The 14,736-nt window shown below is 48.9% G+C and overlaps 1 protein-coding gene across 1 annotated transcript in view; it reads left to right on the top strand.

Moving 5' to 3' along the window:
* The first annotated feature begins 7,563 nt into the window (after positions 1–7,563).
* Positions 7,564–14,736, top strand: part of LDLR (low density lipoprotein receptor) — a 36,048-nt gene continuing 28,875 nt past the window's right edge. The window contains exon 1 of the mRNA XM_030879745.2: positions 7,564–7,778. Within this exon, the coding sequence (XP_030735605.1) occupies positions 7,712–7,778 (67 nt within the window). The 5' untranslated portion in view covers positions 7,564–7,711. The remainder of the gene's footprint in view (positions 7,779–14,736) is intronic.

Below are 14,736 nucleotides of genomic sequence, written 5' to 3'. Positions count from 1 at the left end.
TTATGAATTGGGGAACACGCGACACCTGTTTTTCTTTTCCTTCCCTGGCAGTACTGTTTCGGCCGCAGTTTGGAATCACTGTAGTTTAAGCTGTGGATGCATGTGTGTAGCCGTCCACTCCTCGTACTGTATTTTATTGGACAGGTCAGACTCGCCAGGGCCAGGGGTCCATAGGCCCGGCGGGGGTATGTCAGTGTCACTGGATGTCAAACAGTAATAAATTAAACCTACAACAAAAGTCTTGCCTTCTGGTGGACTCATTCCCAGCTCCTGGGGTGGTGGTGAATGTCCGCTGCCACCCCAAGCGCTGTGAGGCCCTGGGGCCCCGTGTGGGGCCTCACCATACCCGGGCCCCTGTCCTCCCATCACCAGATCCCAGGGGTCCCATTTCACAGGGGAGGACACTGAAGCCCACGCAAAGGCAAACACCTTGCCCAGGCCTCACACCATCTGACTGCAAGCCTGGGCTCTGGCTCCCTTACCACTGCCATTCTCCATCATGTGTTCAAGCCTGCCCTGTCATGCAGGGAGCAAACAGCTCAGTCCCTTCCCCTCTGCAGCTAAGGTGGGGTCGGGGAGACAGTCACATAAACAGGCAGGTGCAGGACTTCCCTGGTGGCGCAGTGGTTAAGAATCCACCTGCCAGAGGGAGGGGGTATGGGGATATATGTATACGTATAGCTGATTCACTTTGTTATACAGCAGAAACTAACACAACAATGTAAAGCAATTATATTCCAATAAAGATGTTAAAAAAAAAAAGACACTTAAAGAAAAAAAGAAAAAATCCACCTGCCAATGCCAGGGACATGGGTTTGAGCCATGGTCCAGGAAGATCCCACATGCCGTGGAGCAGCTAAGCACATGCACCACAGCTACTGAGCCTGTGCTCTAGAGCCTGCAAGCCACAACTACTGAGCCCACGTGCTGCAACTACTGAAGCCCGCACGCCTAGAGCCCATGCTCCGCAACAAGAGAAGCCACCGCAATGAGAAGCCCGTGCACCACAACGAAGAGTAGCCCCCGCTCGCCGCAACTAGAGAAAGCCCGCGTGCAGCAACAAAGACCCAAAGCAGCCATAAATAAATATATTTTGGAAAAAAACGGCAGGTGCCACACAGCAGTCAGAGCTGTGACACAGGAATCCCAGGGCATTGTGGGAGCCCAGGTGATCAGGGAGAGCTCCCAAGTCCAGAACTTACTTTGGGTTCTATAGTTTTTGTCTCTTCATTAAGATCTTGTATTTGCGAGTCATTGTCATCATATTTGCCTTTAATTCTTCAAACACTGTTCACTTTAAATCTTTGAACATTTTTTTTTCTTTTTTTTTTTTTTTTGCGGTATGCGGGCCTGTCACTGTTGTGGGCTCTCCCGTTGCGGAGCACAGGCTCCGGACGCGCAGGCTCAGCGGCCCTGGCTCACAGGCCCAGCCGCTCCGTGGCATGTGGGATCTTCCCAGACCGGGGCACGAAGCCCTATCCCCTGCATCGGCAGGAGGACTCTCAACCACTGCGCCACCAGGGAAGCCCCTGGTGGCATTTTTGTTTTGTTTGTTTTAGTTATTGCTGAGCTGACTCTGTAGGGTCTCTCTCCCTCACTGTGTGCAGCTGTTTATGTCTCTGCACCATGTTTGAAAGTTACTGTTTTTCATTATCTTTAAGCTGACTCCCTCTTGGAGTCACCCCTGGGTCGGCCTAGCTTCGGGGTCAGCCAGTGATGGCACAGAGGTTGTGCCCAAACCCCTGAGTCAGTGAGGCCCTGTGCCAGGGGCCCGTGCTCAGGCAGTTTGCAAGCCAGACCTGCCTTTGCTTCCTGCCGTCCCTCTTGCATCTTCTCAACATGTGCACACGGCCTCCTGCTGAGCAGCTGGGTTGACGGGGCTCAGTGCGCGCGCGCACACGCACGCGCAGACGCACACACACACACACACACACACACACACACACACACACACACACACACACACACACACCACACACACACACACACACACACACACACACACACACACACACACACACACACACACACACACACACACACGGCTTTGAATGCTGATTAGTTTACCCATCTGCAGCCAGCATCTCAACCTCAGCTAGTTTGGAGGCCTTGGCCTTCCCCATTCATTCCACCCTGAGATCCCTGCTGTTTCCAATTTGCCCAATGGCCTGAGGTGTTACTTGGCTCCTAGTCAAGTCAGCCCGCTCCAGCAGTGATATTCATGGCTTGTCCAGTCCAATAGGAGCTGGGAGGCCAAAAAAACCCATTACCTCCCACTGCTCTTACCTTGCCATTCAGTAAATATTTTTGAGTAAATTCTTAATTTGTCAAATGCCTTTGATTAATCTCCAGAATCCTGAAATGGTTGTTTTTGACAACTCTGTCTAGTTTTAAGGTTGCTTTTATGGAGTGGATTTGCCAAGATACTCATGTCATTTTGAAAGTCCACATTTTTGTGTGTGAACGGCTTTGACTTCATTTTAACAAATTTGAATTTATTTTAATGTTTACAGAAAAGCAGCTCACCTTGATTTCACGTCTTTAGACTGAGGCCAATTTAAAAATGTGTCCCTTGAGGGGGCAAAAAGTATATGTGAAATTTGAGTAGGAGAAAAGTGTTTGTCTGCCATCGTTTGTTGGTGAATAGATGGCAGCAAAATCCAAAATAATATTTGCCATGAGTTCATACCTCTCTCATGTCAAAGTCTGGAGTTGGTGCCTCAGTGTTGGAGAACAGCTCCTTCTCTGTCTTGTTGCTTTAGTACTTGCCACCCCTATGTCCAGCATCACCTCATGGCCCAAGATGGGTGCTGGTGCTCCATCTATCCATTCCACATTCCAGCCATCAACAAGGAGGCAAGGGGAGGGAGATCCTCTCTGGAAACTGACACTTCACTCTCTCTTAAGTGCTCGTTGGCTACAACATAGTCAAGTGGCCACACCTAGCTGCACAGGAAGCTGAGAAATGCAGCCTATCTTCTGGTGCCTATGTGCCCAGCTAAAGTTGTGGGCACACCACTCGCTCACTGCATACTTTGAGGTGGTTAGCCCCAGTTTTCAGATGAGCAAACTGAGGCACAGGGAAGGGAAACATTTGCCCAAGCCTGCACAGCCAGTCCTAGAACCAGTGGTTGTCAAGCCCCACTTGCCTTCCTTCCACATTGAGTGGTCGTGGGTTTGAATCCTGGCCCTGCCACGTCCAGGCTATGTGACTTTGGGCAGTTCTCTGCACCTCTCTGAGCCCACTAGGAGATGAGAAGCCAAACGATGCTCACGGAGGTTTCTTATTTCTTTCTTTGGGCATTTCTGTTTTTTCTATGGTGACAATGAAAAGAGAAATAATTGAAGAAAACAAATGAAGGGCATCAACAAGAGGAGCTAGTTGGGCTGAACACCCACACATGCAAAGCCAAGTGTGATGGTGACCCGGGAACACGTGGGCTGTGCTGGGGGTGAGAGGTCATCCCCCTGGCCTGGCTCTCCCACGTTGACCTTGGCCTGAGGTCCTGGAACCAGCCTGGCCTTCATGTGGACACTGGCCAGGAACCACGGACCTCTACCAGCCTGAACTCCTGTCGCTCCTGGTGACAGCTGCTAACTGCCTACCCACCACCCCCCACTGGCCTTTGCTCTCAGCACCCATCTATCTGGACAGTCCTTTCCCCTCTATCTCGGCCCGGCTGGCCAGTGCCTTCCTCCCCCATTTATCCCAACAACCCTGAGGGGTGTGGACTTCACTCCCATTTCACAGATGACACAAGTGAAGTTCTGAGAGGTTGAGACACTTGCCCAAGGCCACACAGATTTGGGCCCAGGTTTGTGGGGCACAGGAGTGAGTCCTCGGGGGCTGGGACCTGCTCCAAATCTGGAGGAAAGGCCCTGGGTCTGGGAGGGTGAAATGGCCCCTGGAAAGGGTGCTGTGTTGAGTAATGTAGCCATGTCTGTGTCCTCAGGGAGTCAGGGAAGGCCCCAGCAAGACTTGGGTGAGCAGGTCCCTTTGGCTGGAATACCAGATGGTCAGGGCATGATGGGAGCCCCTGGGGTGCCCTGACACAGCCAGGACTGGGAGGGGGGCAGTCAGAAGAGTATAGACCATCACATGTGACAGATGGCCACCACAATATCTCCCACCCCATATGCACTTCTAGAACCTTGCAACTCCCCCACCAAGACCTGGAATCTAATTCTCCTTCCCTTGACTTTGGCTTGGGACTCTTGGTAAGCAGTAGAGTGCAATAGAAGTGACAATGTGACCACTAAGAGTGGGTCATACAAAGCACCTCAGTTTGTTGGAACACTCCCTGTTAAAGCCGTCAGCTCTCATGGAACAGCCCAAATGCCTAGAAGCCACCATGTTGTGAGGAAGCCCGAAGAAGCCCATGCCGAAAGACCACCAAGACCACAGGAGGAGAAAGAGACGGCTGGCCAAACCCCACCTGTGTGCACCTGCCCAGATGAGCCCTTCCCACCTTCCCGACACAAAGAAAGAGAGAGAACAAACTGTTGTTTTAAGCCACTAAGCTGTGGGGTGATTTCTTACACAGTGATAGCAACTGGAACATCCTAAAACAATTTTTCAAATGACATGGGTCTAATTAAGCTAACATGGAAAGATCTTTAGAGCAATGTTAAGGCTAGGAAAGCAAGCTACACAAATGTCCAGCAAGATGCCTTTTTTAAAATTAATTAATTTTTTAATTATTTTTGGCTGTGTTGGGTCTTCGTTGCTGCGCGTGGGCTTTCTCTAGTTGTGGCGAGCGGGGGCTACTCTTTATTGTGGTGTGCGGTGGCTTCATTGTGGTGGCTTCTCTTGTTGCTGAGCATGGGCTGTAGGCACGCGGGCTCAGTAGTTGTGGCTCACGGGCTCTAGAGAGTAGGCTCAGTAGTTGTGGCTCATGGGCCTAGTTGCTCCGCGGCATGTGGGATCCTCCCAGACCAGGGCTCGAACCTGTGTCCCCTGCATTAGCAGGCATATTCTCAACCACTGGGCCACCAGGGAAGCCCTACTTCTTCCTTTCTTATTTGGACGCCTTTTATTTTCTTTTAATTGCCTAATTACACTAGCTAGAACTTCCAATACTATGTTGAATAAAAGGGTTGAAAGCAAGCATCATTTTCTTGTTCCTGATCTTAGGAAAAAGTCTTTTTACATTTTCCTAACCAGAGAAATGTTTCACCAATTCAAGATAAATGAAAATATACTTTTTCTCTAGTAGCTTTCCACATCTCATACCAGAAGTAGCCTCTGCACTCTCCATCTGGCACTGCATGGGCTCATGTTTATATACATATCCTGCCGTGTTCTCTCTCCCGGAGTCCTTGAGGATGAGGTGGTGTCTTCCTCAATTTTGAATCTCCCCAACTACAGACTTGGGGCTTTCTCCATGTTCTCAATACAGGTTTGCCTTCAAGTCTGGTGTTCTGCTTGAAAGGAAGGACAGGCAGCCCAGAACAAATTTGAGTTCTGAATTATCAAAATCCCAACAATAGTGGAATTCAGAAGCAGGGCATCTCTAATGTTGTTGCAGCTACGCCAGCAATAATATCTCTTGGACTTCCCTGGCAGTCCAGTGGTTAAGACTCTGCGCTTCCACTGCGGGAGTGGCAGGTTCGATCCCTGGTCAGGGAACTAAGATCCCACAAGCCACGTAGTGTGGCAAAAAAAAAAACACCTCTAATTTTCATTTATTTATTTAACCCTTACTACCACAGGGCGCTGGATATATAAACCATTGTCTCTGCCCTCATATGGCTTATAGGCGTTTTTGTGGAGATAATTGATAATTGTGGAGATAATTTCTCCAGGTGTTTGCTCATGATCTCATTTTGACCCTGATACTGAACCTGCCAAGTAAGGGAAGTGGCATTACTTTCTCTCCCATATTTATTTTATCTCCCATTTTTAATTTTTATTTATTTTTTAAAAAATTTATTTATTTTTGGCTGCGTTGGGTCTTCTTGCTGTGCGGGCTTTCTCTAGTTGCGGCGAGCGGGGGCTACTCTTCGTTGCGGTGCGTGGGCTTCTCACTGCGGTGGCTTCTCTTATTTCGGAGAGAGGGCTCTAGGCGCGCAGGCTTCAGTAGTTGTGGCATGCAGGCTCAGCAGTGCTTAACTGCTCTGCAGCATGTGGGAGCTTCCCTGACTAGGGATCAAACCCATGTCCCCTCATTGGCAGGTGGACTCAACCACTGAGCCACCAGGGAAGTCCCTATCTCCCATTTTTTAATTGGCAAAGCTAAATGACTCGGGACTTCCTTGGTGGTCCAGTGGGTGAGACTCCGCGCTCCCAATGCAGGGGGCCCAGGTTTGATCCCTGCAGGAAACTAGATTCTGTATGCATGCCACAACTAAAGATCTCCACATGCTCCAATGAAGATCCAGCATGACACAACTAAGACCCTTCACAGACTAAATAAATAAATAAGTGTTAAAAAACAAAACAAAACTGAGTGACTCACCCAAGGTCTGTCTGATTCAGAAGCTGGGGCTCTTTACTGCCAAACACTGTCTATAAATTTCTTCCCCTGGATTAAATCACTGTTTTTCTTTCTGTTTCCTCTCTGCCTCTTTTCTGCCTTCTTTCCTGGGTTTCCTGTAAGCCTGCTGAGAGGTAAGTATGCCTTGCCAAGCTCAGTTTGTAAAACCTCAGAGAACTCTGCTCATTCCTGAGGGAACCCTCCAAAACTACCAAACCCCTTACGGGAGGCTTTCTGGCCAGGGGCCTCTGGGAAGTTCATGAATCTCCAAAGAGACACCCTGATTCTTGAAAGCTGTTCTCCATCAGCCCTCTGTGGTTTAGGCAATCGGGTTCAGTTCTGAAAGCTCTATTTTGTTTTCATTTTGCTTTGGGGAGAGGCTTTGGGCCTCTCTGTTGATTCAACTCCTTCTCCTTAAAGGATAAATCAATATTTATGTCCAGATCCCAGGTATTGGGTCAATTGATTTTAGAGATGTTTTTGCTCATAATTCATCCAAGTGCTGGATTCCACAAAACAAAATCAGTCTTTGGCTGTACTTTCGTGACGATTTTATTTAAATGCCTCATTAATAACTGTTTATGGGGTGATTTGGAAGAACCCTCTAAGACTGTATATGACGAAACAGTTAAAATCTATAAACAATTCCTACAAAGGAAAAGGCAAGGAGAGACAGAGGTAGGGGGGTGTAGTTTCCAGCATCTCTAGTTTTTTTCCTTTTGAGTCAGAGGGGAGATGTCAATTGGCCAATTAGACGATTTGGAAGGACAGGTGGTTGCTAATCTCCTTTGGGCACCAAAGAGAACGTAACAATTAAAAGTGGAGTGAAATGTAAGGGAGATCCTTCAGGAGACGCGCATTTCCATTTGGGGGTGGGCGTGGCGGCGGCTCCTCTCTTCAGGGGCTACCCAAATGGGACACATCCGGCAGCCTGTCCCGAAGCGGCTTTGGAAAGGACTGGAATCCGAGTCAGGGCTTCACGGGTTAAGGAGCCCATGTCACATCGGCCGTTCCAAACTCCTCCTCTCGAAACTCCTCCTCTCGCAGTGAGGTGAAGATGTTTGAAAATCACCCCACTGCAAACTCCTCCCTCTACGGGAAACCTCACATTGATATGCTGCAAATGACTGGGGCCCCGCGTGCAGTCGCGTCAGGGCCGCGCGAAGCCCGGGTTTCCAGAGTGGACACAGCGGACAGCAGCCCGGTCCGGGGCGTGACAGGCAGAGGCTGGGAACATGAGGCTTGCGGGCTGCGGGCTGCGCTGGGCCGTCGCCCTGCTCATCGCTGCGACTGCGGGTGCAGGTAAGGCTGGCTCCAGAAGCCCGCGCGGGGTGGGGGTGAGCCTGCGAACTAGGAGAGCCTCTTGGTAATTTTTTTTTGCAGGGGAAGAGAACGTAAAATCATTCCACCCTTGTAAGACTTGTGGGAAAATGGCACGAAATCCTTCCCAAATGGCTGCAGGGAGCACTAAGGGGAGCGCGAGGGTTGGGAGGGTCTGAGGGGTCTGGGGAGTCAGGGGAATGCGAGATGCGGCTTTCCCCACAAGTCTCCACCCGACCGCAGACCCTCTTGTCTTAGAGCCGGGTACGCGGGTCTCCACCAATGGGGGGAGGGACCCCCTCCCAGAGTTATTCTAGGGGTGAGAGTGACCCGAAACCCGGCTGCTCAGCCTGGTCCCGGGCTGCACGCTCAGGGTAGTCTGCGGGCGCGCCCCTGCGCCGGTTCACCCTCAGAGGTTACGGCGGCGGGCAGGTTGGCTTTGTGCGGCTCAAGGGCGCTACTGGCTCCCGGAACTGAGAGGAACGCGTCCAGCGCGAACCCCGCACCACACTTCCTCCCAAGGCCACCGCCTTCAGCCCCGCCCCCGAGCTCCCATAGGGCGCCATTGGAACAGGCGAGCCTCGAGCCACTCCCCTTGGCCAATGGGAAGCGGTGGCTGCGGAGGCGCGCGCGGCGCCGGGCGGGGCTGGCTCAAGAGTAGCGGCGCACCTCGTTCTCGGTGAGGACGTCCAAGGAGATTCCTCAGGTTGGTCCCAGCTTCTGTCACAAAGGAGGCGTCACGTCCCGGGCCCCTGGAGAAGCTCTGCTAGCGTGGCCGAGGCGCTCCGTGAGCGCCTCGGCCCCCTCGGCGGAGGCCTCAGTTTTCCCCTCTATCTGTGGCGAGGCCTTCGTCCCCGCTTTGTCCTCGGGGGCCGCCCTCACCCACCCCGCCCGGGACATGTTCGCAGACGTGCCCCCCAGGCCACCCTCATGGCCCTCGGGTTGCCTTGTTTGTTCAGAGGCGCTGAATGGGTTCAGCTGTGCTGCCCACAGGACAGCATTTCGTTTTAGAGGGTTTGAAATTTAGATTTGGTTAAGAGGCTAGTTGAGGCACCATCCTGAGTTGTCTGCTGGCTCCCAGAGGCATTTGACCTCGCTCTGGAAAATAGAGAAATGGTCCTTTTCCTACTTACGACCAGCTGGGCCTAGAAAAGGATTGGGATTGTCTGATTAACAGGATGCAGGAAGCTTTTCCTTTTTATTGGCAGGGAGGTGGCTTTGAACTCTTGGAATCAGTACCTGTGACCCATCAGTTTCCTCTGGGAGGAGAGGAAGGGAGGTTGCACATGGCAGAGGATTACTGTAATAATTCGGCCATTCAGTTGTGTGAAGCAAAGGGAGCGTGGCTTGGTCAAGAGACGCTTGATTAGCCTGTGTTTCACACGCGATCCACTCCTTTCCTAAGAGGAAACGATGGCAGTGAAGTCTTGAGCAAGATGTGTTGCGTGCTTCAGTTTCCTCTTTCACTGGGTGGCGAAGGATCTGGTGTATTTTGGGTCTCAAGGAGGCTGATCCTCTGGTGTGTTTCCCAGGCTCCTGAGAGCTGGCAGCTACTAAGTATCTTCTCTGGTGTTAACACAACCATGTACATTTGTAGCAGCCCTGACTACTCCAGTTTGCCCCGAGGGGGAGGGAATTTCTTGTCTGTTTCCTTTGGGAATGGAAGTAATTGGGATCTTAACTGCACGCTTTCCCTTAGCCAGATCAAAATCAGTTAACAGCTGTGTGTGGAGCCTCAAATATGCCAAGGACACATCCAAACTCAGAAAGTAGAGTGGTCCCTCTAAGAGTTGTGTCTGCTTTGGCAGCAGGCTCCAGGGTTGTTCATTGATCATTGCCAAGCATACTTTTCTTCCCGGGCAACACTGGCAAAAGATAGGGAGAGTGTTTTTGAGACTGCAAATCTTTAAGAGAAATATGTGCCTCATTCTGTCTTTCCACAGTATTCCTGCTCTTATCTGTAGGGTTCCTCCCCTGATAAGACCCAATTCTAGATGCCTTTTTTGCTCAGAGCTTGGATGGCCTTTCATGTTCCACTTTAAGTACATTAACAGCATCCATACTCTGCCCCGCTGTCAGGAAAGAGACCATGTGTTGCTGAGACACTGGAAGTAGCCAGCTGTGAACAGTGATAGAAACAGGCTACCCCTCCCCAAAGGCAACAAAATCTACCATCGAGATCACCCTTGGGGAAAATACCTTGGCGACACCTGGTGTGGAAAAGAGCACTGGTAAAAGGATGTCTCCTTTGTTTTCCGCGGAGTCTGTTAGGTCCCGCCATTTCTTTCTCAAGAAAATGATTCCATGTATTATTTTGATTTCCCTGCACAACCACTGTCTTCAGTAACAGGAAGGAAAACATCGAAAGCGTTTACCACCTCATTTGTGTGCTGGAGAAAAAGCAGAAATGTGTATTCCCCTTTTGTGTTTCAATTATGTTGTTCCTGACTTGTCATTTGTGACAGGAGAGGTCTAAGGGCTAGAGTTTAGTTTTTTTGTTTTTGTTTTTTTTCCTAAGGGAGGGTGCAGTGCTTATGTAATTTTAGGCATCTCCAGCATGAGGAGATAAGGGATTGGGAGCTCTGGTTTGCTTTTGCTGAAATTCAAATGAAACTGACATAGAAAACCCAAATCTTGCTTCTGGAACAGGGAGAAAACAAGAAAGAGGTGTGATTTCTTTGGGCTGTGGCGTTTGAAACAGGCCTAGTTCTGACCCATTGTTCAGGACTGTGTTGCCTGCTGTGGAGACACCCATCTGATGTGCTGTCCCTTGGTGCTCACTGTTCCTCATTCCCATCCCCATGAGCAAGGCTATGGGATTTATTTCCCAGCTGACCGTTCCCTGTAATGGTGAAATCCATTCACTTTTCATTTAAACACTGTCTGGAGCTGTTGGCCAGCTGTTCAGATAGAAATAGGTAGTAGTGGGGTCTTCCTGTTGGTGGGGTCTTCAGCCGTCTATGACAAGCAAATATTTGATTAACTGTTGCCAGGGGAAGGCTTGTTATCCAGGGAACGGGGTTATTGTTCTTTAAAGGGCCTTAAGATGTTTTAATAGTTCTAACCTTTCCAGGAGCACATTTTGTGTGTAAGATGATTCCTTGTGCAAAGTGGATTAGTAGTGGCAATCGAAACTGCAATCGCCTGGTTGGGAGAGGGGATGACAGAAGGTCCTCCTCCGGGATCCTCACTGAGAATGCCCCTTGCCTGAACTTCCTTTTTTACTTTTTTCTGAGAGTGTTGGAATTCCGATTGGTTTTTGCTCACCCTGTGTGCCAGGATCTAGAAGTGAGTCATTTCCTTTTTCAGGCATGATCACAGTTCGGTTGTGAGTCAGTGGGGTGTGGGGTGTATTGTAGAGGCAACTCTGAGGGAGATATCCTGTTTGGCTCAGTAGCTGGGCAATGTGTTTATCAGTCTGTGTTCTGATAGCAGTAGATTCCAAAGCTCAGCTCATTCACTTCTCTTGAATGAATGGGCTCCACTGGGGCCACCTCCAGCCTGGCCTCCTTGTAGTTCAGTTACCAAGTTCTGTTGATGCTTGTCAACACTTTGTATTTCTATCTTTATCACCTGTAGCCTCCTTGTGGCCCTCCTAATCTCACCTGACTGGTTTCCTAACCTCTGGCAGGAACCTTGGACATGATCTTTGAAGACTTAGAGTTTCCATTTTGAAATTGAGGTATAATTGACATACTATAAAATGGACAGATAAGTAAAGAGTTCAATGAGTTGTGATAAACATTTACTTCTATGTAACCACCTCTCATTAGGATCTAGAGAATTTCTCACATCCCAGAAAGTTCCCAGAAAGCCATTTACACCCAAGCCTGTCTGTCTGAGCACCTCACTACACTGCCTCTCAGGGAGTCTACACAAAAGTGCTGGGTGAACCAGCAAAGTAGAAATGGATGAAGGGATACATTATTCTCCCTTGGATCCCTTTACCAGAAATGCCAAATCAAGTTTCTCCATCCGTGCATGCATATTTGAGAACTCAAATACATACATATACACACATGTACACATAAATAAATAAGTAAGTAGCTGTTTTTCAAAGAATAACTTTTACAAGGAAAAGCAATCCAAACGTTAGTTTCATTGTGCTCCATAGACTCCAGGGCAGTGAAAGATGATCTTTTTGCAAGGTTCTCCAAAAGTCCTAAAAATGCAGAACATTCCTTGACAGCTGGAATCAGGCCATGGAAAGTCATCCACCATCATCTTACCTTTTCCTGGCATTCTGTGGCTGCAGTAAAAGGTGTCCTCCCTCTTGTATAAATGTAATACATAATACACTCATCTGGGTAGTGGAACTGTTTACCAAAGGAAGCCAGAGGAGAGTGATAAAGTACAGCATATGGTGTCCCATTTCTCCAGGAAGGTGGTTTTCAAACTGGGTCCCAGAGCCCCTGACCCCCATAGCCCTCAACCCAGGCTCAGGATTGGGTTCAAGACTGAGTGAAATGTTCAAGGGCCTGCAGAGGTCTCTGGCCTTGTCAACCCCCATTGGAATGACCAAAGGCACCAAGAGCCGACAAAAAGGGAGGTTTATTGAATCAGAGGAATTGGGGCTAATGCCAGGGATAGGCACTGACTGATATCTTAGTTCTTTCACTTAATCATTTTCTTCCTTTGTTTAAAAAAAAAAAGAATCTCAAGAGTAAAGCATTCTTAGAAGAAAACCAAACAACCTGAAATGAATTGAAGAAGGCCCCTTGCCACTGTTTCCTATGCAGAAGCACAGATAAGACTTTGTTTCTTCCAAAAGTAGGATCACACTGAAAACTATTACAAACTCTTCTGCCCCTTGCTTTTTTCCCCATTTAGCAAAATACTGTGGACAGCTTTGCACAGTGTCACAACGTAGGATGGTTGACATCACCTTTTTCAGTGCCTCTGAAGGATCTGCATTATAATTAGGTATCGATTTTGCATGTGTGGCTACATAGTTCCATTTGAATATAGGCATACCTTCTTAAGTTAGGTTATGTATTAATTATCTATTGCATATCAAATTACCCCAAAACTTAGTGGCTGAAAACAATACACATTTATTATCTCCAAGTTTCTGTGGGTCAGGAATTTGGAAGCAGCATAGCCAGATGGTTCTGGCTCAGGATCTCACTTGAAGTTGCCATCTAGATACCCCAGGAAAAAATACATCTGCAGGGGCTGCAGTCATCTGAGGGCTCTATGGGGGCTGAAGGTTCCCTTCCAAGATGGTGTCCTCAGTGGCTTTTCCCAGAAGGCTTCAGGCACTCACTGCATGGAGCACCTCAGCGTGTGCAAAGGGCTTCCCCCAGAGTAAGCAATCCAAGAGATTCTGGAGGAGGCTGCGGTGGCTTCATGATGTAGGGTCAGAAGGCACACCTCATCACGTCTGCCTTTTTCTCTATATTAGAAACAAGTCCTGAGTACACGCCAGGTGTGGGGAATTAGGCTCACCTTTTGGAGGGAGTGTCATGGAATTTGTGGTCATATTTTAAAATACCACTGGGCTTCCCTGGTGACGCAGTGGTTAAGAATCCTCCTGCCAATGCAGGGGACACCGGTTCGCGCCCTGGTCAGGGAAGATCCCACATGCCACGGAGCAACTAAGTCTGTGTGCCACAACTACTGAAGCCTGCGCGCCTAGAGCCCGTGCACCGCAACAAAGAGTAGCCCCCACTCGCAGCAACTAGAGAAAGCACTCACGCAGCAATGAAGACCCAATGCAGCCAAAAATAAATTAAATACATAAATAAATAATACCACCAATTGTTCCCCCCTTTTCTCTATTATAAGAGAAGTTTTAGGGACTCCCCTGGTGGTCCAGTGGTTAGGACTCTGAGCTTCCACTGCAGGGGGCATGGGTTCGATCCCTGGTGGGGGAAGTAAGATCACGCATGCCGCCAGGCACTGCCAAAATAAACAAACAGAGAAAGCTTTGGACCTCTTTTGAACTTGACATTGTTATACACCTGTGTTAATATTTCTTCTGGGTCCCAGGGACTTTGCACTTTAAATTTTGACAGATTCTGCCCTGTTGCCCTCCTAAGAGGTGGAATGTGGAAGAGTTCCACTTTTCCAAAATCTTTCCCCGGCAAAGGTGATGGACCCGGCCCTGATTTTTGGCATACCTATTGAACAAATCTTACTGTGACTGTGTCAGGCCTTGGGCTCTGATGGTTTCATGCTGAAACGATGAAAAAGACATTCCTTACTCTCAAGGAGTTTAAGTCTAGCCTGGGGGTACACAATAAACAGGTGCTTTCGATACCGTGTTAGGAGTGAGAAATGGGTGTTTTAGGGGCTCATGGGGGTGCCAAACCCAGTTTTGGGGAAGGTCAGCTTCAAAGTTGAACTGTTAGGGACTTCCCTGGTAGTTCAGCGGGTAAGACTCGGCAATCCCAATGAAGGGGGCCCAGGTTCAATCCCTGGTCAGGGAACTAGATCCCGCATGCTGCAACTAAGAAGCCCTCATGCTGCAACTAAAAGGTCCTGCATGCCACAACTCAGACCTGGCAAAGCCAAAATACATAAATAAATAATAAAATAAATAAATAAGTATTCAAAGTTGAACCGTTAGCCAAACAAACAGGTGGGAGTTGGGAGGGGGCTTTGCAGCAGAGGGAACTGCAGGGATTTGGGATCTGAGGTTGTGAAATTTTTACCAGATCCAGTACGGAGGCAGAGAATGCCATTTCCATAAGACTGTAATTCACACTGCTTTGGAGTGGGTACAGTTGGTGAAATCTGGTGACCTCAGGGCCTCCCTCTTCCTTGTTTATAGAGGTTTCAGGATGGCATTTTATGGGGAAAACAGATGTCTTGCAGATGGGTGTGTATGAAAGGAAATGGGATGTGTGTAGGGAACACCGGCCTACATCCGTGAGCTTGGAAAAGAAGTATCCAGGCATGTTCTTTTGTTCCCTTCCGGCTGTGGGCCACCTTCACC

The sequence above is a fragment of the Globicephala melas genome, chromosome 3 (genome assembly GCF_963455315.2).
Source record: "Globicephala melas chromosome 3, mGloMel1.2, whole genome shotgun sequence".
NCBI lineage: Eukaryota > Metazoa > Chordata > Mammalia > Artiodactyla > Delphinidae > Globicephala > Globicephala melas.
Note: the sequence above shows the minus strand (reverse complement) of the source record. Positions and strands in the feature narration are given on the sequence as shown.